Source organism: Mustelus asterias, chromosome 5, assembly GCF_964213995.1.
Source record: "Mustelus asterias chromosome 5, sMusAst1.hap1.1, whole genome shotgun sequence".
NCBI classification, from domain to species: Eukaryota; Metazoa; Chordata; class Chondrichthyes; order Carcharhiniformes; family Triakidae; genus Mustelus; species Mustelus asterias.
The window spans coordinates 93,764,154-93,790,018 of NC_135805.1; the positions used below are offsets into that span (position 1 = coordinate 93,764,154).

Sequence of the window (25,865 nt, forward strand, 5' to 3'; positions counted from 1 at the left end):
CCCTAATTTATTTTGTCTACCCACTTACTCATTTGTGAAGTGTATACAGTCAAGACAAATATTGATAAATCGCACTTATGCAATACGTCACAGTTGTAAAATCAATACTTTCAGCAGCTGAGCAAGTATGTAGTAACACCTGAATGAATGGCTTCAGTTTGCTTCACGGCACATGTTAATATTCTATGCCTTGTTATAGTTCTTAAAACCTATAGTCGCAGCATGGAAGTAAAAGTAACTAGTCAGATCAAGATTACAATAAAAGCTTGGAAAGAACTATGCTCAATAAAACGGTTGACGAGTAGTGCATGCACTCTTTAAACAGAGTGCTCACAGAGTCTTCAGTATCGGTCCAGTTGGTATTCAAATGTTTGCATTTTTTTCGTTACACGATCTAGTATAAAATAAGTTAAGGATTACGACATTAGGTTGTTCAAAATAACTTTACAATAGTTAAGAACTGTATATTACTGTACTAAATCTTTAATCATCTATGCATTAAAAAATGTGCACTTAATTAAAATTTTTCTTTCTTTCAATTAATTCTGATTTTTATTCCCTCTCTGATCCTTTCCTATAGGCATGACAGTAGTATTAGACTCAACACTGTTTATGCTCTATCTGCGCCCATCTATATCAGCTTGGGTAAGATACTCTGTCAGAGAGTTGGTGCAGACTCGATGGGCCGAGTAGCCTCTGTAATGACTTCAATCAGGCCATTAAAGTTGGCCTATTGGAATATGAACATCCTGATGAAGGACTCAATTGATGGGCCAATCAGGGAGTCTTTTCCTTGCATTTAACCGGGAGTGTCAGTTCCTCTGGCACTTCCGAAGGTAGACTGCTGACTGATAGCACTCTGTGTACTGCTGTTAGAATTGTAAATAAAGGGACTTCTGCTGAAGACTTATTACAGCCTCCTTCTGCACTGCAAGGATTCTATGATCTATAAAATGGACGGGTATGAACCTGTGCTGAATTTTTCCACTGCCACTTAATAATATCAGCTAAACTCTTCCGTTGAGGTCAGCCAAATATCACCCTCACGCGTGCAAAGTGTGATGTTAGTGCAGTACTGTATAACAACCGTAACCAAGAGAAAAGCATTCTTCATTCAGCTTATTATATTCTACTATTTCTTCAGCAACTGTTTTTAGCTTCAGATTCAAGAAAACCAGTTACAAAAACCATTAAGCAATCTGCAACAAATAATCTGGATGAAGGTAACTAACTAAATACTAAAAGGATATTTTTACTCGCCAGCTCTTGAAAATTAGATTGGACATTCCTTTGGAAATCAAGAAGAGCTTCACACTCGCATGGATCTTGAATAGTGATTTTTCTCTGAGCTTCTTCTGCAAAGTAAAATTCTATTCAGTGATAATGGACAAGCCACTGACTCAGTTTTATTTGCTAATAATTGAACTGCTTTTGTAAAATGGGATAGCAAATCATTCAATATTTTTTAAAGGAAAATTATTCATGCAGGAATGACAAAGTAAATGACAATCATTGAAATCACAAATCATCGTACATAAATGGTCAGTAAAATACTGCTCGACAATAACACTTTAAAAGTGAGGCAGGCAGGTGTTAGGAAAATTAATTCAAAGAATTCAGTCAAAGAAATCAGGAGGTTACAAGTCATGATAGGGTTAATTGGTGCAAAACAATCACATCCTTCAAATTAATTAACATGATACCAGCAATAACCCAAAAAGAACCAGAACCAAGGGTAGAAGAAATGAGTGCACGTTATCTTGTAAAATTATGGGGAACGTAATATTGTGGAAATGTGTTCTGAAGGAATCAAATTCTGACAGAGATAAGTGGCTTACTTGCACAAGTTTTCTGGTCCTCGTTCAATATAAAACCTGTACGGCACTTGCAGTAATAGTCTGTTTCTGTGCTCACACATATTTGCTCACAGTCATGGCTCCCAATGGCACACATATCCTCACCTGAAATATTTCATTAAAATTAATGCATCTCCACCATAAAAAATTGGTGAAAAATACCAACTTAAGTTCAGTGCTAGAATAAGCACAACCAGAATGTTAACATCTGGATAAAAGCAAATTACTGCAGATGCTGGAATCTGAAACCAAAAGAGAAAATGCTGGAAAATTTCAGCAGGTTTGGCAGCATCTGTAAGGAGAGAAAAGAGCTGACGTTTCGAGTCCAGATGACCCTTTGTCAAAGCAAAGAACGTTAACATGTTCCATGTAAAACATTTTATTAAAGTATTTTGTGTGGGTAATGTAAGCAAAGCTTAAGCCATGAGAAATGGGTATTCTTAAAGATTATTTGTCCAACTAGGTTGGGACACATTAGAGGGCATTAAGAATCAACTGTGTGCTGTTGCAAAGTAACATGAAGCTCTCTACTTCTCTCTTATCTTTTATTTCACTTTTTAAAACATACCATTTTATTGAGCTTTTGGTCACCTGTTCTAATATCTCCCAAATTGGTCAATGACAGATTGTATTTGCTAACAATCCTGCGAAGTCCCTTGTGGCACATACCAGTGGTTAAGCTGTTGTTGTTGACTATGGGTAATATGCTGTATATGTGAACTTCACACTATCAATCAGAGAACTTGTTTACATCTTGAGGTTAGGGATAAGTCTACCACGGGAGCATGCAAACAGGAGGAAGAAATGGAGATGATCCGTCACCAGAGCAGATAAGACAAAGTGCCTGCCTCAGTAGCAATTGTTGAGGTTGCTGCTTAGAACTCCGTTTGAAGTGCTGGCAAGTGTTTGGAAGGTAGTTAATAAATGGTTCTGCTACCTCTCCTGCTGCAGTTTGCTTGAGACACTGGAATATCTCCTCTCTTGATGGGCCAAGAATTCAAAGAAAAAATCTTTGCAAAGTGAAATGCATAAATTATATTAAATTTGTGCAAAGCAGTGTCAAACAGTAATAACGGTGTGTAAACAAAATGGTAGCTCCTCACCAGTGAAGTGACAGTGAAGATTCCAGGCAGTAGTTCGATCTCCAAGAGGCAAAGCTTGCACAGCCCTGAGGGACTGTTGACATTCATTGCCAAAGCGCAGATCTGGAGAATTCATAACCTTTGCTATCCTTCAGAAACTTCTGCTGGATCAGATGATCTTTCACAATCATGCTTCCTGCAAAGTCTTTGTTCTGACACACCAGGCCTGGACACCTCTATGTTTAGTCAGACCACCTTACGCAACAGTAATTTCCCCCTCCACTTCCTCTGCCCCATCCTCTCCCATGTCCTGTTCCTCCACTTCCTCTGACCAGCACAGACCTTGCACTGTTTTACATCATTAAGGATCACTTTTTGAATGGCCATAGTGTGAAGGACAAACAGATCACGACTATTTATGAGCCCCTTGCGGACGTGCATTGCTTAGCACCACCCGAGCTCTCCAGACAGCAAAACTGCATCATTAGCAGCCTGATAGACTTCTATTCTGGTGAGCAGATGGCTCTTATTGTGATGCCTCAGTGCTTCTGTTCCTTGCACACGTAGAGGAGTGAGGAACTTCTAAGAATAGCCCTACTCCCCTAATAGCCATCTACTGACCTGGAGGGTAAGATGGAGAGGCTGCAGAAAGTTTAACTGGTGGAGAATGAAAGCACGCATATGCATGTGGTCTCAGACCAACTGCACATTCAAGGAGCGATAAACCTTCCTATTAATTAACCTTTCTGGTTCATCAATGGGTACCTTACGGTAACGTGGATGTAGTCAGTTGTGCAGGTCTATAATCGCTGGGTGCAGGAGAAGACCGGAGGTGGGGTTCCTGAGCTGCGTCTCCTCACCCCATTTGAGAAGCGCACACTGGAGATTTCAGGGGAGGCTGAGGATAGACCCCACACTTCTTATTGGGAGAAGCTTTTTGTGATTAGGGCCTCCCATGCCACCTTGCCCTGCCGGACCCTTGCTGCTGCTGCCTACCCTCAATCCACTGGCTCCTCCTTGGCCCCCTCCTCCGCATCCTGCTGGGCCCCCACCACCATGTCACCCCCACCCCCAGTCCTCCTCCTCCTCCAGGATGTCACCCCACTGCTGTGCCAGGTTGTGGAGCGCACAGCAGACTACGATGATGTGGGAGACGTGCATGGAGCTGTATCGGAGGGCACCCACTGAGCGGTCCAGGCAGCGAAACCACACCTTCAGCAGCCCGATGCACCGCTCCACGATGGACCGGGTGGCAGCGTGGGCCTCATTATAATGGGTCTCTGCCACACTCTCAGGCCTCTGCACTGGTGTCATCAGCCATGATGCAGTGGGTATCCCTTGTCCCTTACGAGCCATCCCAGTGTCCTGAGCTGGTCCTCGAAGAGCTCAGGGATGTTGGAGCTGCGCAGGATGAAGCTGTCATGCACACACCTGCATGATAATCATCCTGTGGTCATACATGATCTGCACATTCAGGAGTGGAACGCCTTCCTGCCTGGTCATATGAGGACCGCAGGGCAATATACGTGCCATCCATGGTCCCTTGCACATGGGGCATGCCAGCGATGGCACCGAAGCCTGTAGCCCGGGTTTCCTGTTGGGCCTGGCTCACGTCAAAGTTGATGTAGTCACCTGCCTGGAAGGACCTGGTGGCATAAAGGTTGAGGGTCGCTGTGATCTCCACTGCCACCGGAACAGGTGTCCCCATGACACAAGGTGCCAGGTCCTCGAGGACCTGGCATAGATGCTGCATTGTCTCCTTACTGAGCCAGAGCCTGTGGCAGCATTCAGTGTATGGCAGCCCATCAAAGGACATGCGGATCTTGTACACTCTGGATCTCCAGCTCCGTCATGCTCAGTGATACTCATCTCCTCGCTCCCCCTTCACTACCGCTGCACCTAACCCAGACTCTTATAGAGCAGCTGGGATTCACGCTGCGTGATGCCTCACCAACAAGGTGCGAAGCATCTGGGAGGTGGGGAAGCAGCCGTGCCAAGCTTGCTAATGATATTGAAATCCATTCAAATACATGCAAATAGGCTTCACATCCATTTTGGGCATGAAACCATTCATGCCAGGTTGTGGCTGGGAAGATAGCACACCACCGAACATGATTCTGGTTTTTCACATCGCATGCTATTTTCCCGCCTTGCCGCACTAATCGACGGGCGGAACGGGGTGGTAAGAACATGCCAGTTGAGTTTGAGAAGGAAAGGGAAGTGCAAACACTTGAACTGAATTCCAATAGAAACAAAAAGAGAAAGCCAGAGAGAAAGGGAAGCCAGGAAACATGAACAGGACAGGAAAAGGCTTCGACTACAAGGAAAAGAACAACGTGAACAGAATTCCGAAAACATGGAGTTGATATATGTGTGAAGTGAATTGGTCTGTAGAAGTTTGAACAGAAAACAAGTTAGGAAGTAAAATTTTCAGGAAAACAATAAAATAAATCTATATCCATAATGACAGAAACTCATTTATTATACAATAACAAGAAGATAGAAATATGAAGAAATATCATTTAACCTTCTCCTATTGATGCATGTAAAGGACACACTCAAACATTTTTATCTTTCCTATTCATAAAAGAAAAAATAAGCCATTCTCTTGGCCTGAGCAAGAAAGTGGGATCTGCTGTATTTTGTGTTGTGGTACGAAAGCAAATCTAATGCTTTATACTTTTTGAAGTTTGCTTATAATGAAACAGAAATACGTTACAGGATGTACCTAAAAAAAAATTCTTCCATAGTCCATTAGTTCAGCATATTTTTAGGGTATAACCTTTCAGCAAATAAAATAATTATCATATCTACACTCAATATGAGTACAAAACGGAAAAATAAATCTTTCCACAAACTGTGTAAAGGGCAAAGAATCTATGATGATCACATTTTAATATTAGAGGGACAGAGGCAACACTTAGGCCCACAACACCTACAACCAACTATATTCACATAGAATAACCCATGTCCATCATAACATGGTAAAAACCTGGAGGCTAGCGACTTATTTCAGCAGGTTTTCAGATCCTCGTTGAGTATAAAACCGGGACGGCACCTGCAAAAATAGGACGTTGCTGTGCACTCGCATATGTTTCCAATGGTGCACCTGAAATTTCCTCACCTGAAGCATTTCTTTGAATTTAATGTATCTTATCGACAATAAATGGAAAAGGAAAACAATTCATTGCTGTATTTTAGTGGTAGAAATAATCAAACAAAAAGATTAACATTTCCCCCATAAACTATTTTATTAGAAATATTTTAAGTGAGTAATGTGAGCAAATCTACAATTATGTTTTGTGTTCAGTACCAACCATGTAGCTTGACCAGAGTTTTGGCTCCTCCTACAACATATTCCTTTTTGACTAAGCTATTTATAGTCTATCCTTAGGTGACTTAGTGACAAATTTTGTTTGGCAGCACACCTCTGAAGTGCCATGTATTACCATGTTAGAGGTTCTATATTGTGCAAGTTGTTGATATGGATGAATAAGGGTATTGTGCTGGATATGTGAACTTCATAATGTTACCCAAAAATACTCATTTCCATCTTGATGATTTCCTCCCATGCACTGAAGTGAAATTAGGAGACTTTCAACAAGATATTCTACTGAAGTAAAATATCCTAAATATCAAATCACATACCAGGAGTGATTTATCCATTTTTTCTGAAACAATTTAACTAAGTTTCAATATTAACAATGAGAGAAAGAGAAAAAGTGTTATTAGTATTTGGAAGGACTGTTAAATTAAGTGGCCTCTGAAAGTTTGGTTAAAGAATGCGTTAGTGGTAAGTGTCTTACGTGAGCAAGTTTTCTGGTCCTCGTTCAGTATAAAGCCGGGACGACACCGGCAGTAATATGATGTTGCCGTACTCACACATTCGTGCTCACAGTCATGATTTCCAATGGCGCAGATATCTTTACCTGAAATATTTGATTAAATTTAATACAGCTTTTTCATAAAATTGGTGAAGGAAAACAACCTAAATTCATTGCTGTATTTTAATGGTAGCAACAATCACAAACAAAAAGGTTAACATTGCCCACAAAAATGTTTTATTAGAAGTATATAAAATGATTAACTTGAACAAATCTTATCAGTAATGCTTTAAGAATGTGGTGATAGGTCCTCTTCGAGATTATTTGGAAGCTGAGTTGCTCGCGAGACATTCAGGGCATTCAGAACCAACCTTGTAGTTTGACTAGAATTAGATGAAGCTCTCCATTTTGGCTCCTCCTTCAACATTTTTTTTGACTAAACTGTTCCCAACCTGTTTGTAGGTGACTCTGTGACTAATTTTGTTTGACCACACACCTCTGAAGTGCCATGGAATGTATTAAGATGTTAGAGGTGCTACATAATGTAAGTTGTTGTTACATTTGAATATGGGTATTGTGCTGGATATGTGAACTTATGTTAGCCAACAGCAGTAATTTCCACCTAGCTGTGCTGTTTCATGATTTCCTCACATGCACTGAAGTGAATTTAGGAGACATTCACTCAGATATCCGAATGAAGCAGTGCTGAAGTGTTACAGATTTTTCAGGAAATCCAAGTTGCCATACAACATACACTTTCAGATTGGAGCTATGCGTAGTGATGATGGAGGCTCCAACTCTCTTCTCATCATGACAAATGGTCCTTCTTGCTATTACAACCGACTAGTGGCGGGTGTTGAAAGGATTTGCAGGCTGATACTCAGCTTGTTTGGCTGTGTTATAAATGCCCCTGCCTTGGCCATCAAATCCTGGAATGGGACTTGAACTCTGAGCTTCTGACTAAGAGGCAGGGATGCTTATGTAATGTGCTGCAAGACGTTCCCATCCTATTGAGATAAAATGCCCTAAATATGAAATTACATACCCATGAGAGATTTATTCATATTTTTATGAAATAATTTCATAAATTTTCAACATTAAGAATGAGCGGAAGATCAAAGATCTTTGTTAGTATTTTGTGGGACTGTTGGTGACCTCTGAAAGTTTGGTTAAAGAATGCATCAGTGCTAATTGGCTTACGTGAGCAGGTTTTCTGGTCCTCGTTCAATATAAAACCGCGACGACACCGGCAGTAATATGATGTTGCCGTGCTCACACATATGTGCTCACAGTCATGGTTTCCAACAGCACACATATCTTCACCTGAAATATTTAATTAAATTTTATATATCTTTTCCTTAAAACATGGTGAAGAGGAATTGTTGTATTTTAATGGTAGCAACAATGACAGAATAACATCTTTCATGCAGAAATATTAAAAATATTTAACGTGCATCAACTGGGTAGAGTTTGTAAGGAGCATCCAGGAGGGCTCCTTGAAACAGTATGTAGAAAGTCCAATTAGAGAAGAGGCCATACTGGACGTGGTATTGTGAAATGAGCCTGGCCAGGTGGTCGACGTTTCAGTAGGGGAGCAGTTTGGAAACAGTGACCATAATTCAGTAAGCTTTAAGGTAAAGGTAAGTGTAGTCCTCAATTTAAAGTGCTAAATTGGGGGAAGGCTAATTACAACAATATTAGGCAGGAACTGAAGAATGTAGATTGGGAGCAGATGTTTGAGGGCAAATCAACATCTGGCATGTGGGAGGCTTTCAAGTGCAAGTTGATAGGGATTCAGGACCAGCACATTCCTGTAAGGATGAAGGATAAGTATGGCAAGTTTTGGGAACCTTGAATAAGGAGAGATACTGTGAGCCTAGTCAAAGATAAAAAGGAAGGATTTGTCAAAGCTAGGAGGCTGTGAACACACAATGCGGGTGTGGAATCCAAGGAAAGTAGAAAGAAACTTATGCAAGGAGTAAAAAGGGCTAAAAGGGTCACGAAAAGTCATTGGCCAGCAGGATTAAGGAAAAAGCCAAGGCTTTTTACACATATATAAAGAGCAAGAGGGTAGCCAGGATGATGTTCGGCCCACTCAAGGACAAGGGAGGGAATCTATGCGTGGAGCCAGAGGAAATGGGCGAGATATTAAATGAGTACTTTGTGTCAGTATTCACCAAAGAGAAGGACTTGGTGGATGATGAGTCTGGGAAAGGGTGTGCAGATAGTTTGAGTCATGTTGAGATCACAAAGGAGGAGGTATTGGGATTCTTGAGAAACATTAAGGTAGACAAGTCCCCAGGGCCTGATGGGATATATCACAGAATACTGAGAGAGGCAAGGGAAGAAATTGTTGGGGCCTTGAGAGAAATCTTTGTATCCTCACTGGCTACAGGGGAGGTCCCAGAGAATTGGAGAATAGCTAATGTTGTTCCTTTGTTTAAAAAGGGCAAGAATAATCCAGGTAATTACAGGTCGGTGAGCCTTATGTCAGTAGTAGGAAATTATTGGAGAGGATTCTTCAAGACAGGATTTACTCCCACTTGGAAATAAGTGGATGTATTAGCGAGAGGCAACATGGTTTTGTGAAGGGGAGGTTGTGTCTCACTAACTTGGTCGAGTTTTTTAAGGAAGTGACGAAGATGATTGATGAGGGTAGGGCAGTGGATGCTGTCTAATTGACTTCAGTAAGGCCTTTGACAAGGTCCCTCATGGCAGACTGGTGCAGAAGGTGAAGTCGCATGGGATCAAAGGTGAGCTGGGAAGATGGATACAGAACTGGCTCAGTCATAGAAGACAGAGGGTAGCAGTGGAAGGGGGCGTTTCTGAATGGAAGGCTGTGAAAAGTTTCATTCCTCAGGGATCATTGCTGGGACCTTTGCTGTTTGTAATATATATAAATGATTTGGAGGAAAATGTAACTGGTTTGATTCGTAAGTTTGCAGACTGGGAGGAGGTAGTGGAAGCAGATACGATAGTGACTTTTAAGGGACTTCTTGACAAACACATGAATAGGATGGGAATGGAGGGATATGGTCCCCGGAAAGGTAGGGAGTTTTAGTTCAGTTGGGCAGCCGAAGGGCCTGTTCCTGTGCTGTAATTTTGTTTGTTTTTTGTTCTTTTGAGTAAAGCTACCACCAGTGCCCTGAGAAGATGGTGGTGGAACATCTTCACGATTCTTTGTACATCTGAGTTGTGCGGTAGGGTAGATCAGAGGACATTTATAACCAACTATGCAGAGAGTTAGAAGAATCTCTCGACCTTTGGCTCCATTCTCAACATATTTCTTTTTGAATAAGGTGTTCCTAAACTGTTCTTAGATGACTTGGTGGTCACGGCTGCAGGCAACTTCAAAAGCAGCTAAGTGCTTTCAGTTCATCTTTTGTGTAAACACTGCAGTTAGGAACAGGGGGTGGGGGATGTGGGGGAAAGTGAGTACTTAAGAAGCATTCAACTGTGAAGGGAAAGATCAATAAAATAAAGCTAACCACATGCCGTCTAAAAATCATTAAGCTGTCAATCAAAAGAAAGTTAAAAGGACTGGATGGAAATTGAATGGAAACAAGGCTTTACAAAGGGTTTGAAGGGATTTCAAAGGCTGTGAACTTTCTATGAAGCTCCAGAGACTTGAAAAAGTGCTTTGTTAAAGGAATGGAGTTGAGTGAGTAGGTGTGGAGAAGAGAATCCCCACTTGTGAAAGTGACTGACTGAAAGGAGTCTTCTCACACTTGCAGCTTCTGAGAGAGAGAAAGGGGAATCACTTCTGCCGAATGGAATTCTGCTGGGATTTGGAAGCCTGCCAGCTGTCCAGGGGGCATGGATATCTAAGTGACCAGGTCACCTCAAGTATTCATAGTTGACAGACAGGAATGAACATTTTGTTCAGTGAGATGCCTGAAATCACCATGCCAAGAGTCTTTAGGTTTCCCAGGGACCATCTAGCCACTAGATCCCCATCCCAGGGGTTATTGCTAAGCTCAACCACTTTGCCCCAGCCCAAGCTCACAAAACCATGACCCTTGAGGGACCCTCCCTCTTTAACCAGGCAGCAGCAGAGGAGCACATAGGCACTGCATATATCTCCTTGACCCCTTGCGGGATCCAACAAACCAGGCCAGGTTGTCACTGCCAGGGTGTCAATGCTAGGGGGTAGTAAAAGGCTGGCATTTCTGAGGAGGAGGGAGGATGAGAGGGGCTGAGGGGGGTGGGTCAGGTCATCCTCCTGACTGCATGGTGTGGGGGGGGGGGGGGGTGGCGGAGTGGACGTTCCTCTTTGCCGAGGGCTGGAGTTCTCCCCTGGTCATTGAGTGGTCATCATCTCCGTTCTAAGGGTAAGGAGGCCTCTCTGTGAACACAGAGATCCGTTTGACATTATCTTCCAAAGGGAATTCCTCTAATTCTGTGCAATGTTCAGATGAAAACAAGATGAAAGAAAGGATCCAAGGCTGCTCCAGAGGTAGATTAGCTGCACCCAACGTTGCCCATGCAAATCACATTCATAACTAGGGGCACACCGGCCATGGGATGAGAGAGAAGAGTTGCCAATACAAACTTCTTTTCACTATAGTTGATTTCCCAGATTTAGTAATCTCCTTGAATCTTATTTCCAACCAAGTTCCACCACGGGGTCAATTCTTCCAAGTTCACCACATGACTCTGAACATTTGACCACCTGGCTCATGGCTACAGGGACATCAACAATCCAGTTACAGATCACAAATGTATTATACAGGTCACTAATTGCTCACTAGGACACTGTAGTTTAATCACCTTTCCCATAGATAATTAGGCAGCACAAAGAAGATGCTACATTACTTTCAGTTTGCAAGATTCTCCCAAGTCCATCCTCGCCCCCATCCTCCCCCCACAACCAGAGATCCATCTGAGCCCGCCCCACCTCCTCCAGCGGACTCCAGCAGAAGGCCAGGAAGGTGCTGCAGGCTCTCGAAGGACTGCAGGTCGGAAGGATGGTGGAGGGAGACCAGCAATCGAGGTAGGTTGGAGGTGTGCTCTGCCGAGGGGGGTCTGCCTCCCAGGGGGGTCCGATCCCGGGTGCGGGGGGAGGGGGGAGGTCTGCCGGGGGAGGGCCTACCTCCCATAGGGGATCCGATCCCGGGGGGGAGGTGATCTGCTGGGGGGGGGGCCTGCCTCCCAGGGGGGTCCGATCCCGGGGAGGGGGGTGGTCTGCCGGGGGGGACCTGCCTCCCAGGGGGGTCTGATCCCAGAGGGGGGGGTTGTCTGCCGGGGTGGTTAGCGGGGGGGGGTCTGCGAAGGATGGTCGAGGATGATGGACTTCAGAGGTTCCCCTGCAGAATAGAAATCCACTTCGGATTTTTATTCTGCAGGTCGCTTACAGCGTGGATCTGGAACAGACCAGAAGACGGTAAAGTGGGATCTGGCGGTAGAGTTGGGCGCGCGGTTCATTAAGTCGATTTAAATGCATGCTAATGCATTTAAATCGTCGGGCCGCCCGATTCGGGCGCGGACCGGACCTGTGCCTGAATCGGGTGTTGGTAAAGCCACGATCTGCTCGGATTTGGGTGCAGATTGCATTAAAGGCCCGACACACGACTTTACTGCGATTTCGGGCGTGAATATTTGGTAAAATCGGGCCCTTAGTTTTTGATTTTTGCTACCTTGAAAATACAACAATGAATATTAGACTGTTTAGCTTCATCAATTTTTAAGGAAAAGATATAATAAATATAATCAAATATTTCAGGTAAGGATATCTGTTCCATTGGAAACTATGACTGGCGACAAGGTGGCACAGCGGTTGGCACTGCTGCCTCATAGCTCCTGGGACCTGGGTTCAATTCCGGCCTCGGTTGACTGTGTGGAATTTGCACATTCTTCACGTGTCTGCGTGGGTTTCCTCCGGGTGCTCCAGTTTCCTCCCACAGTCCAAAGATGTGAGGTTAGGTTGATTGGCCGTGCTAATTTGTCCCTTAGTGTCAGGGGGACTAGTGGGGTAAGGAGGCCTCTCTGTGAACACAGAAATCGGGCTTCCCTTTAAAAAGGGCACCCAGACCTGTGAACAGCCAGACTGTCTGGGATATTTCACACTCTGCATTAATTTCAATGGTTAAGGTGGGTGAATCCCGCCTCACAGCCACTGCTCTAATGCCAGTGGGAAACACTCCAGTTTTCCCGCCAGCATGGGCACTTAGAGCCAAATTCAGGTGAATCGCCTCCAGTAATTTCCACCTTGATGTATTGTTTCATGATTTCCTCCCATGCACTGAAGTGAGTTTAGGAGACGTTCACTCAGATATCCTAATGAAGCAGTGCTGATGTGTTACAGATTTTTCAGGAAATCCAAGTTGTCATACAACATACACTTTCAGATTGGAATTATGCATAGTGATGGTAGAGGTTCCAACACTCTTCTCATTCACTTGACTGGGCAATAATCTTTCTCACTCTTACAATCTGCTAGTGGCGTGTGTTGAAATGAGTTACAGGCTGATACTCAACTTGTTTGGCTGCATTATGAACCTTGGCCATCAAATTCTGGAGTGGGACTTGACCTCAAAGTTTCTAACTCAGAGGATGGGATGCTTATCTAATGTGCTGTAAGATCTTCCCATCCTATTGAGTAAAGTGCCTTACATTTGAAATTACATACCCATGAGAGATTTATTCATATTTTTAATGACACAATTTAATCAATTTTCAACATTACCTTTGAGAGTAAGAGCAAGAAACTTAGTCAGTATCCGGTGGGACTGTTAAGTCACCTGTGGAAATTTGGTTACTGAATGAGTTAATGGTATGTGTCTTACATGAGCAGGTTTTCTGATCCACGTTCAATATAAAACCGGGACGACACTGGCAGTAATATGATGTTGTGCTCATTCATATGTGCTCACAGTCATAGAATCCCTATAGTGCAGAAGGAGGCCATTCGGCCCACTGGGCCTGCACCAACAACAATCCCACACAGGCCCTATCCGCAGAACCCCAAGTATTTACCCCGCTAGTCCCCCTGACACTAAGGGGCAAATTAGCACGGCCAATCAACCTAACCTGCACATCTTTGGACTGTGGGAGGAAACTGGAGCACCCGGAGGAAACCCACGCAGACACGGGAAGAATTTGCAAATTCCACACAGTCAACCGAGGCCGGAATTGAACCCAGGTCCCAGGAGCTATGAGGCAGCAGTGCCAACCGCTGTGCCACCTTGTCGCCAGTCATAGTTTCCAATGGAACAGATATCCTCACCTGAAATATTTGATTATATTTATTATATTTTTTCCTTAAAAATTGATGAAGCTAAACAGTCTAACATTCATTGTTGTATTTTCAAGGTAGCAAAAATCAAAAACAAAGGGCCCGATTTTACCAAATATTCACACCCGAAATCGCGGTAAAGTCGGGCGTCGGGCCTTTAATGCAATCTGCACCCTAATCCGAGCAGATCGCGGCTTAACTGACACTCGATTCGGGCGTGGGTCCGGTCCGCGCCCGAATCGGGCGGCCTGACGATTTAAATGCATTAGCATGCATTTAAATCGACTTAATGAACCGCGCGCCCAACTCTACCACCAAATCCCACTTTACTGTCTTCTGGTCCGTTCCAGATCCACGCTGTAAGCAACCTGCAGAATAAAAATCCGAAGCGGATTTCTATTCTGCAGGGGAACCTCCGAAGCCCATCCTCCTCGACCATCTTTCGCAGACCTCCCCACTAACCACCCCGGCAGACATCCCCCCCCTCCGGGATCAGACCTGTAACTGGATTGTTGATGTCCCTGTAGCCATGAGCCAGGTGGTCAAATGTTCAGAGTCATGTGGTGAACTTGGAAGAATTGACCCCGTGGTTGAACTTGGTTGGAAATGAGATTCAAGGAGATTACTAAATCTGGGAAATCAACCATAGTGAAAAGAAGTTTGTATTGGCAACTCTTCTCTCACATTCCATGGCCGATGTGCCCCTACTTATGAATGTGATTTGCATGGGCAACGTTGGGTGCAGCTAATCTACCTCTGGAGCAGCCTTGGATCCTTTCTTTCACCCTGTTTTCATCTGAACATTGCACAGAATTAGAGGAATTCCCTTTGGAAGATAATGTCAAACGGATCTCTGTGTTCACAGAGAGGCCTCCTTACCCCTACAACGGAGATGATGACCACTCAATGACCAGGGGAGAACCCCAGCCCTTGGCAAAGAGGAACGTCCGCTCCACCACCCACCCCCCCCCCACACCATGCAGTCAGGAGGATGACCTGACCCACCCCCCTCAGCCCCTCTCATCCTCCCTCCTCCTCAGAAATGCCAGCCTTTTACTACTCCCTAGCATTGACACCCTGGCAGTGACAACCTGGCCTGGTTTGTTGGATCCCGCAGGGGGTCAAGGAGATATGTGCAGTGCCCATGTGCTCCTCTGCTGCTGCCTGGTTAAAGAGGGAGGGTCCCTCAAGGGTCATGGTTTTGTGAGCTTGGGCTGGGGCAAAGTGGTTGAGCTTAGCAATAACCCCTGGGATGGGGATCTAGTGGCTAGATGGTCCCTGGCATGGTGATTTCAGGCATCTCACTGAACAAAATGTTCATTCCTGTCTGTCAACTATGAATACTTGAGGTGACCTGGTCACTTAGATATCCATGCCCCCTGGACAGCTGGCAGGCTTCCAAATCCCAGCAGAATTCCATTCGGCAGAAGTGATTCCCCTTTCTCTCTCTCAGAAGCTGCAAGTGTGAGAAGACTCCTTTCAGTCAGTCACTTTCACAAGTGGGGATTCTCTTCTCCACACCTACTCACTCAACTCCATTCCTTTAACAGAGCACTTTTTCAAGTCTCTGGAGCTTCATAGAAAGTTCACAGCCTTTGAAATCCCTTCAAACCCTTTGTAAAGCCTTGTTTCCATTCAATTTCCATCCAGTCCTTTTAACTTTCTTTTGATTGACAGCTTAATGATTTTTAGACGGCATGTGGTTAGCTTTATTTTATTGATCTTTCCCTTCACAGTTGAATACTTCTTAAGTACTCACTTTCCCCCACATCCCCCACCCCCTGTTCCTAACTGCAGTGTTTACACAAAAGATGAACTGAAAGCACTTAGCTGCTTTTGAAGTTGCCTGCAGCCGTGACCACCAAGTCATCTAAGAACAGTTTAGGAACACCTTATTCAAAAAGAAATATGTTGAGAATGGAGCCAAAGGTCGAGAGATTCTTTCTGCATAGTTGATTATAAATGTCCTCTGATCTACCCTACCACACAACTCAGATGTACAAAGAATCGTGAAGATGTTCCACCACCATCTTCTCAGGGCACTGGTGGTAGCTTAACCCAAAAGAACAAAAAACAAACAAAATTACAGCACAGGAACAGGCCCTTCGGCTGCCCAACTGAACTAAAACTCCCTACCTTTCCGGGGACCATATCCCTCCATTCCCATCCTATTCATGTGTTTGTCAAGAATTCCCTTAAAAGTCACTATTGTATCTGCTTCCACTACCACCCCCAGCAGCAAGTTCCAGGCACCCACCACCCTCTATGTAAAAACCTGTCTTGTGCATCTCCTTTAAACCTTGCCCCTTGCACCTTAAACCTGTGCCCCTAGTAATTGACTCTTCCACCCTGGGAAAAAGCTTCTGACTATGCACTCTGTCCATGCCCTTCATAATCTTGTAGACTTCTATCAGGTCGTCCCTCAATCTCCATTGTTCCAGTGAGACCAAACCAAGTTTCTCCAACCTCTCCTCTTGGCTAATGTCGTCCACACCAGGCAGCATCCTGGTAAATCTATTCTGTACCCTCTCCAAAGCCTCCACGTCCTTCTGGTGACGGAGCGGAACCGGTGGATGTGGTGTTTTTGGATTTCCAAAAGGCGTTTGATAAGTTGCCTCACAAAAGGTTGCTGAAGAAGATTGGGCCACACGGAGTTGGGGGTAGGGTGTTCGCGTGGATTGGGGGATTGGCTATCCGACAGGAAGCAGAGAGTCGGAATAAATGGGTGCTTTTCTGGTTGGCGAATGGTAACTAGTGGCGTGCCGCAGGGATCGGTACTGGGGCCTCAACTATTTACCATTTACATAGACGATCTGGAGGAGGGGACTGAGTGTAGGGTAACAAAGTTTGCAGACGACACAAAGATAAGTGGAAAAGTGAATCGTGTGGAGGGCGTAGAAGGTCTGCAGAGAGATTTGGACAGGCTGAGTGAGTGGGCGAGGATCTGGCAGATGGAGTATAACGTTGACAAATGCGAGGTTATTCACTTTGGAGGAAATAATAGCAAATTGGATTATTATCTAAATGGAAAAAAATTACAACATGCTACTGTGCAAAGGGGCCTGGGGGTCCTTGTGCATGAGACGCAAAAACCCAGTCTGCAGGTGCAACAGGTGATCAAGAAGGCAAATGGGATGTTGGCCTATATCACAAGGGGGATAGAATATAAAAGCAGAGATGTTTTGCTGCATCTGTACAGGGCATTGGTGAGGCCGCAGCTGGAATACTGTGTGCAGTATCGGTCCCCTTATTTGCGGAAGGATATATTGGCCTTGGAGAGAGTGCAGAGAAGGTTCACCAGGTTGATACCAGAGATGAGGGGTGTTGATTATGAGGAGAGACTGAGCAGATTGGGTTTGTACTCATTGGAATTTAGAAGGCTGAGGGGGGGATCTTATAGAGACCTATAAGATAATGAAGGGGCTGGATAGGGTCGAGGTGGAGAGATTCTTTCCACTTAGAAAGGAAGCTAGAACTAGAGGGCACAGCCTCAAAATAAAGGGGGGTCAGTTTAGGACAGAGTTGAGGAGGAACTTCTTCTCTCAGTGGGTGGTGAATCTCTGGAATTCTCTGCCCACTGAAGTGGTGGAGGCTACCTCCGTTGAATATGTTTAAATCACGGATAGATGGATTCCTGATCGGTAAGGGAATCAGGGGTATGGGGATCAGGCGGGTAAGTGGAACTGATCCACTTCAGATCAGCCATGATCTTATTGAATTGCGGGGCAGGCTCGAGGGGCTAGATGGCCTACTCCTGCTCCTATTTCTTATGTTCTTATGTAATAATCGCAGGAACTAAAAACCCGACAGTCAAAAATTTGGGAAAATATTTCAAAATATGGATGGGGGGATATATATTTTGAAATATTTTCCCAAATTTTTGACTGTCAGATTTTTAGTTCCTGTGATTATAATTTTGACATTATCTTCCAAAGGGAATTCCTCTAATTCTGTGCAATGTTCAGATGAAAACAAGATGAAAGAAAGGATCCAAGGCTGTTCCAGAGGCAGATTAGCTGCACGCAACGTTGCCCATGCAAATCACATTCATAACTAGGGGCACATCTGCCATGGAATGTGAGAGAAGAATTGCCAATACAAACTTCTTTTCACTATGGTTGATTTCCCAGATTTAGTAATCTCCTTGAATCTTATTTCCAACCAGGTTCCACCACTGGGACAATTCTTCCAAGTTCACCACATGACTCTGAACATTTGACCACCTGGATCATGGCTACAGGGACATCAACAGTCCAGTTACAGATCACAAATGTATTATACAGGTCACTAATTGCTCACTAGGACACTGTTGTTTAATTACCTTTCGCATAGATTATTAGGCAGCACAAAGAAGATGCTACATTATTTACAGTTTGCAAGATTCCCAACTCCACCCTCCCCCCCTCTCTGCTCTCTCTGCTGTCTTTTTCTTTCGCGCCCGGGCGCGCTGCTTCAGATTTTTTTTCGAACTGCGCATGCGCAGTTAAGAGCTCCGATCGTTCCGGCAGCGCTAAGCCCCGCCCACTGTGCGGATCGGACTGGAGCCGGCAAAAAACGTATGGCCGCACTGCAAAGCGGATTCCGGGCTCGGATTTGCATTACGCCCGGATCCGGCCCTTAGACTCCAAATAGTAAAATCGGACCCTAAATGTTAATATATTTCATGCAAAGTTATTAAAAATATTTAATGTGGATGAAGTGGAAAAAGTTACCACCGTACCCTGAGAAGATGGCGTGGGACGACTTAGTGGGTCATGTATTTGTACATGTGAGTTACTTGCGAGACTACACCAGAGAGCATTCTGAACCAACCATGTAGCCTGACAAGAGTTAAATGAAGCTGTCCATCTTTGGTTCCTCCGTCAACATATTCCTTTTTAACTAAGCTGTTTTTAACCTGTTCATAGGTGACACTGTGACTAATTTTGTTTGGCAACACACCTCTGAAGTGCCATGGAATGTATACCATGTTAGAGGTGCTATATAATGCAAGTTGTTGCTAATTTTGAATATTGATATTGTGCTGGATATGTGAACTTATTTCAGCCAAATATAGTAATTTCCACCTGGATGCACTGTTTCATGATTTCCTCCTATGCACTGAAGAGAAATGAGAAGATTTTCAATGCATGTTGTGGACTGGTGCAAAGGTTAGTGATGGTAGAGGCTCCAATTCTTTTCCCTTCATTATCTAAGCAAATATTTCTGTTAGTATTTGGCGGGATTGTTAAGTGGCCTGTGGAAATTTGGTTAAAGAATGCGTAAATGGTACCTGTCTTACGTGAGCAGGTTTTCTGGTCCTCGTTCAATGTGAAACCAGGACGGCACCGGCAGTAATATGATGTTGCCGTGCTCACACATATGTGCTCACAGTCATGGTTTCCAACAGCGCACATATCCGCAGCTGAAATATTTGAGAAAATTTATTATATCTTTTGTTTAAAATATAGTGAACAAGAAAACCTAATTCATTACTGCATTTCCATGGCAGCAACAATCACAAAGTAAATGTTAATATATTTCATGCAAAGCTATTAAAAATATTTAATGTGGATGAAGTGGCAAAAGTTACCACCGTGCGCTGTGAAGATGGTGGTGGGTTGACTTAGTGGGTCATATATTTGTACATATGAGTTGCTTGTGAGACTACACCAAAGGGCATTCAGAACCAATCATGTAGCTTGACTAGAGTTAAATGAAGCTGTCCATCTTTGGTTCCTCTTTCAACATATTCTTATTTGACTAAGCTGTTTTTAACCTGTTCATAGGTGACACTGTGGGCCTGATTTTACCATTTTCATTCTAAGTGCTGAATCTGGGCGCAATTCAGATCCGACTTGGAAACCTGTTCCCAGGCGCCTCCATTAGCACTTATCCTGAAAAAAAAAATCACAGGTCTGAATTGCGCTGTGGGCGGGGCTTAGCACACCTGATCAGAGCTCTGAACTGCACATGCGCAGTTAGAAAAAAATTTGAAAAAGCGCGTACGTGTCTCATCGCTCCCGGGCCGCAAAAAGCGGAGAAAGCGGCCCAGGAGCGAAATGCGGGAGCGATGGACCCCACAGACATCGCCCCCCACCCTCACAACATAACTTTCCCCCTTATCCACCCACCCCTGCCCCGCTATCCAGACCGAATCACGACCTCCTGCCCCCTTCCCCTCCACCGATTGCCCGCAGAGTGGCAGCGGACCCCCCCTGCCACCCTCCCCACGCCCCCCGGCTCCCCACCAGAGATCCATCTGACCCCCCCCGCCAACCAGAGATACATCTGACCCACCGCACTCCTCCACCCCACCCCAGAGGTACATCTGACCCACCTCCTCCTCCCTCCCCACCCCCTCACCAGAGAATGATCTGGCCCGCTTCCCTCCCACCCCCCCTCACACCCCCGAATCTGACAATGATCAGGCCTCCCTCCTCCCTCCCCCCCTCACCAGAGAATGATCTGACCAACCTCCCCCCCCCCCCCACCCCCCCCCCCCCCGACCCCCCACCACCCACCCAGACAACGATCTGAGTCAGAGAGCCGTTGGAAGCTCTGAACTTACCTCTTCAGCAGCTGGAGCGCCCGAAACAGACTTTTATTTAGCATGTCCATTTCGGCCCAATTCCAGATTGGCGAATGCGGTGGTAAAGGGGGAAATGCTGATAAAGTTGGACGGGCAGTTCATTAATTCAATTTAAATGCATGCAAATGCATTTAAATTGCTGTTGCGCCCGTTTCGAGCACGAATCGGATCACGGCTGTTCCCGGGCATCGGTAAAGTGGGCATCTGTGCGGACACGGGCACAGATCGTGTTAATGGCCTCACGCCCGACTTTACCAAATTTTCGCGCCTGCAATGGTCAAATCGGACCCTGTGACTAATTTTGATTGGCAACACACCTCTGAAGTGCCATGAAATGTATACCATGTTAGAGGTGCTATATAATGCAAGTTGTTCCTAATTTTGAATATTGATATTGGGCTGGATATGTGAACTTATTTCAGCCAAATATAGTAATTTCCACCTTGATGCACTGTTTCATGACTTCCTCCCATGCACTGAAGTGAAATGAGAAGATTTTCAATGCATGTTGTGGACCGGTGCAAAAGTTAGTGATGGTAGAGGCTCCAATTCTTTTCCCATCATTATCTGAGCAAAAATTTCTGTTAGTATTTGGCGGGATTGTTAAGTGGCCTGTGGAAATTTGGTTAAAGAATGTGTAAATGGTACCTGTCTTACGTGAGCAGGTTTTCTGGTCCTCGTTCAATGTGAAACCAGGACGGCACCGGCAGTAATATGATGTTGCCGTGCTCACACATATGTGCTCACAGTCATGGTTTCCAACAGCGCACATATCCGCAGCTGAAATATTTGGGAAAATTTATTATATCTTTTGTTTAAAATATAGTGAACATGAAAACCTAAATTCATTCCTGCATTTTCATGGCAGCAACAATCACAAAGTAAATGTTAATATATTTCATGCAAAGCTGTTAAAAATATTTAATGTGGATGAAGTGGCAAAAGTTACCACCGTGCGCTGTGAAGATGGTGGTGGGTCATATATTTGTACATATGAGTTGCTTGTGAGACTACACCAAAGGGCATTCAGAACCAACCATGTCGCTTGACTAGAGTTAAATGAAGCTGTCCATCTTTGGTTCCTCTTTCAACATATTCCTTTTTGACTAAGCTGTTTTTAACCTGTTCATAGGTGACACTGTGGGCCTGATTTTACCATTTTCATTCTAAGTGCTGAATCTGGGTGCAATTCAGATCCGACTTGGAAACCTGTTCCCAGGCGCCCCCATTAGCAATTAGCCTGAAAAAAAAATCACAGGTCTGAATTGCGCTGTGGGCGGGGTTTAGCACGCCTGATCGGAGCTCTGAACTGCACATGCGCAGTTAGAAAAAAATTTGAAAAAGCACGTCCATGTCACATCGTTCCCGGGCTGCAAAAAGTGGAGAAAGCGGCTCAGGAGCGAAAAGCAGGAGCGATGGACCCCACAGACATCGCCCCCACAATATAACTTTCCCCCTTATCCACCCACCCCTGCCCCGCTACTCAGACCGATCACGACCTCCTGCCTCCTTCCCCTCCACCGATCGCCCGCAGAGTGGCAGCGGAACCCCCTGCCACCCCCCCCCCCCAGCCCCCCCACCAGAGATCCATCTGGCCTCCCCCCCTGAAACCAGAGATACATCTGACCCACCTACCTCCTCCCCCTCCACCCCAGAGGTATATCTGATCCACCTCCTCCTCCCTCCCCACCCCCTCACCAGAGAATGATCTGGCCCACTTCCCTTCCCCCCCCCACCCCAACCAGACAACAATCAGGCCTCCTTCCTCCCTAACCCCCTCACCAGAGAATGATCTGACCCACCTCCCCTCCACCCCCCCCCACAACCCCTCTACCCCCAGACAACGATCTGAGTCAGAGAGCCGTTGGAAGCTCTGAACTCACCTCTTCAGCAGTTGGAGCGCCTGAAACAAACTTTTATTTAGCATGTCCATTTCGACCCGATTCCATATTGGCGAATGCGGTGGTAAAGGGGGAAATGCTGATAAAGTTGGGCGGGCAGTTCATTAATTCAACTTAAATGCATGCAAATACATTTAAATTGCCGTTGCGCCCGTTTCGGGCAAGAATCGGATCGCGGCTGTTCCCGGGCCTCGGTAAAGTGGGCATCTGCGCGGACGCGGGCGATGATCGCGTTAATGGCCTCACACCCGACCTTACCAAGTTTTCGCGCCCGCAATGGTAAAATCGGGCCCTGTGACTAATTTTGATTAACAACACACCTCTGAAGTGCCATGGAATGTATACCATGTTAGAGGTGCTATATAATGCAAGTTGTTGCTAATTTTGAATATTGATATTGTGCTGGATATGTGAACTTATTTCAGCCAAATATAGTAATTTCCACCTGGATGCACTGTTTCATGATTTCCTCCCATGCACGGAAGTGAAATGAGAAGATTTTCGATGCATGTTGTGGACTGGTGCAAAAGTTAGTGATGGTAGAGGCTCCAACTCTTTTCCCATCATTATCTAAGCAAAGATTTCTGTTAGTATTTGGCAGGATTGTTAAGTGGCCTGTGGAAATTTGGTTAAAGAATGTGTAAATGGTACCTGTCTTACGTGAGCAGGTTTTCTGGTCCTCATTCAGTGTAAAACCAGGACGGCACCGGCAGTAATATGATGTTGCCGTGCTAACACATATGTGCTCACAGTCATGGTTTCCAACAGCGCACATATCCGCAGCTGAAATATTTGAGAAAATTTATTATATCTTTTGTTTAAAATATAGTGAACAAGAAAACCTAATTCATTACTGCATTTCCATGGCAGCAACAATCACAAAGTAAATGTTAATATATTTCATGCAAAGCTATTAAAAATATTTAATGTGGATGAAGTGGCAAAAGTTACCACCGTGCGCTGTGAAGATGGTGGTGGGTTGACTTAGTGGGTCATATATTTGTACATATGAGTTGCTTGTGAGACTACACCAAAGGGCATTCAGAACCAATCATGTAGCTTGACTAGAGTTAAATGAAGCTGTCCATCTTTGGTTCCTCTTTCAACATATTCTTTTTTGACTAAGCTGTTTTTAACCTGTTCATAGGTGACACTGTAGGCCTGATTTTACCATTTTCATTCTAAGTGCTGAATCTGGGCGCAATTCAGATCTGACTTGGAAACCTGTTCCCAGGCGCCCCCATTAGCACTTAGCCTGAAAAAAAAAATCACAGGCCTGAATTGCGCTGTGGGCGGGGTTTAGCACACCTGATCAGAGCTCTGAACTGCACCTGCGCAGTTAGAATAAAATTGAAAAAGCGCGTCCATGTCACATCGCTCCCGGGCCGCAAAAAGCAGTGAAAGCAGCTCAGGAGCAAAAAGCAGGAGCGATGGATCCCACAGACATCGCCCCCACCCCCACAACATAACTTTCCCCCTTATCTACCCACCCCCACCCCACTACCCAGACCAATCACGACCCCCTGCCCCCTTCCCCTCCACTGATCACCCGTAGAATGGCAGCGGACCCTCCTGCCACCCCCGTCCCACCCCCCCCATCCCCCTCACCAGAGATCCATCTGGACTCCCCACCCCCCCCCCACTAGAGATACATCTGACCCGCCTCCCTCCTCCCCCCCCAGGGGTACATCTGACCCACCGCCTCCTCCCTCCTCCCCCTCACCAGAGAATGATCTAACCCACCTCCCCTCCACCACCGCACCCCCCCCCACTCACCACCCCCCCTCCCCCGCCCCCCCCCCTCCCCCCCCCCCACCCACCCAGACAACGATCTGAGTCAGAGAGCCATTAGAAGCTCGGAACTCACATCTTCAGCAGCTGGAACGCCCGAAATAGACTTTTATTTAGCATGTCCATTTCGGCCCGATTCCAGATTGGCGAATGCGGTGGTAAAGGGGGAAATGCTGATAAAGTTATGCGGGCAGTTCATTAATTCAATTTAAATGCAAGCAAATGCATTTAAATCGTCGTTGCGCCCATTTCGGGCACGAATCGGATCACGGCTATTCCCGGGCCTCGGTAAAGTGGGCATCTGCACGGACGCGGGCACAGATCGTGTTAATGGCCTCACGCCCGACTTTACCACATTTCCACGCCTGCAATGTTAAAATCGGGCCCTGTGACTAATTTTGTTTGGCAACGCACCTCTGAAGTGCCATGGACCATATACCATGTTAGAGGTGCTATATGATGCAAGTTGTTGCTATTTTTGAATATTGGTATTGTGCTGAATATGTGAACTTGTGTCAGCCAAATATCATAATTTCCACCTTGATGCACTGTTTGGTGATTTCCTCCCATGCACTGAAGGGAAATGAGATTTTCAATGCATGTTGTGGACCGGTGCAAAAGTTAGTGATGGTAGAGGCTCCAATTCTTTTCCCATCACTTGGCTAAGCAAAAATTTCTGTTAGTATTTGGCGGGATTGTTAAGTGGCCTGTGGAAATTTGGTTAAAGAATGCAATAATGATAAATGTCATACGTGAGCAGGTTTTCTGGTCCTCGTTCAATATATAACCAGGACGGCACCGGCAGTAATATGATGTTGCCGTGCTCACACATATGTGCTCACAGTCATGGTTTCCAACAGCACACATATCCGCAGCTGAAATATTTAATTAAATGTAATATAATTTTCATGAAGAAAAGCAGCCTAAAATTAATTATAGTACTTTAATGGTAGCAATAATGAAAAACACAAAACACCTTTCATGCAAAGCTATTGAAAATATTTAATGTTGATGAAGTGCGAATAGCTACAATTGGCGCCCCGAGGAGGCAGTGATGGGCAATTTTGGGGATTATTTACACAACTGAGTTGCTTGGGAAGATCAGAGGGCATTTAAAACCAACCATGTCATGCTTGACTAGATATAATGAAGCTCTCCATCTTTGTCTCCTCCTTCAAGCACTCTTTCAAATTTACCTTGTTGGCCAACCTTTGGTCACTGTCCTAATATTTTTTTATGTGACTTGGTTTGCGAATGCCCCTGTGAACAGTTTGGGATGTCTTACTACATTAGTGTTGCTATATAAATGCAAGTTGTTGTGGTTGAGTATAGGTACTCTGCCGGATATGTGAACTTCATAATGTCAACTAGAGATGTTTCTTTCCATTTTGAAGGATTTGTCCCATTATTCCCCACCGTGCACCCAAATGAAGTTCGACGATTTTTCACTGAGATTTGCTACAGTAGGAAAATACACTACATTTGGAATTATGTATCTATGAGTTATTCATTATCCTTTTTATAAATCAAATCAATTGATTTTCAACACTAACAGTGAGAGGAAGAGCAACTTTCAATAAAATGATAAGCAAGAAAGGCTGTAGAG

General features: G+C 44.9%; 1 protein-coding gene across 1 annotated transcript in view; it reads right to left on the bottom strand.

The window, feature by feature from the left end:
* Window positions 1-341: 341 nt before the first annotated feature.
* Window positions 342-25,865, bottom strand: part of LOC144494000 (uncharacterized) — a 47,336-nt gene continuing 21,812 nt past the window's right edge. Inside the window, exons 6-12 of the mRNA XM_078213573.1 lie at window positions 19,269-19,400; window positions 7,963-8,085; window positions 6,745-6,867; window positions 1,839-1,961; window positions 1,240-1,355; window positions 1,088-1,157; window positions 342-394 (exon numbers count right to left, since the gene is read on the bottom strand). Of these exons, the coding sequence (XP_078069699.1) occupies window positions 342-394; window positions 1,088-1,157; window positions 1,240-1,355; window positions 1,839-1,961; window positions 6,745-6,867; window positions 7,963-8,085; window positions 19,269-19,400 (740 nt within the window). The remainder of the gene's footprint in view (window positions 395-1,087; window positions 1,158-1,239; window positions 1,356-1,838; window positions 1,962-6,744; window positions 6,868-7,962; window positions 8,086-19,268; window positions 19,401-25,865) is intronic.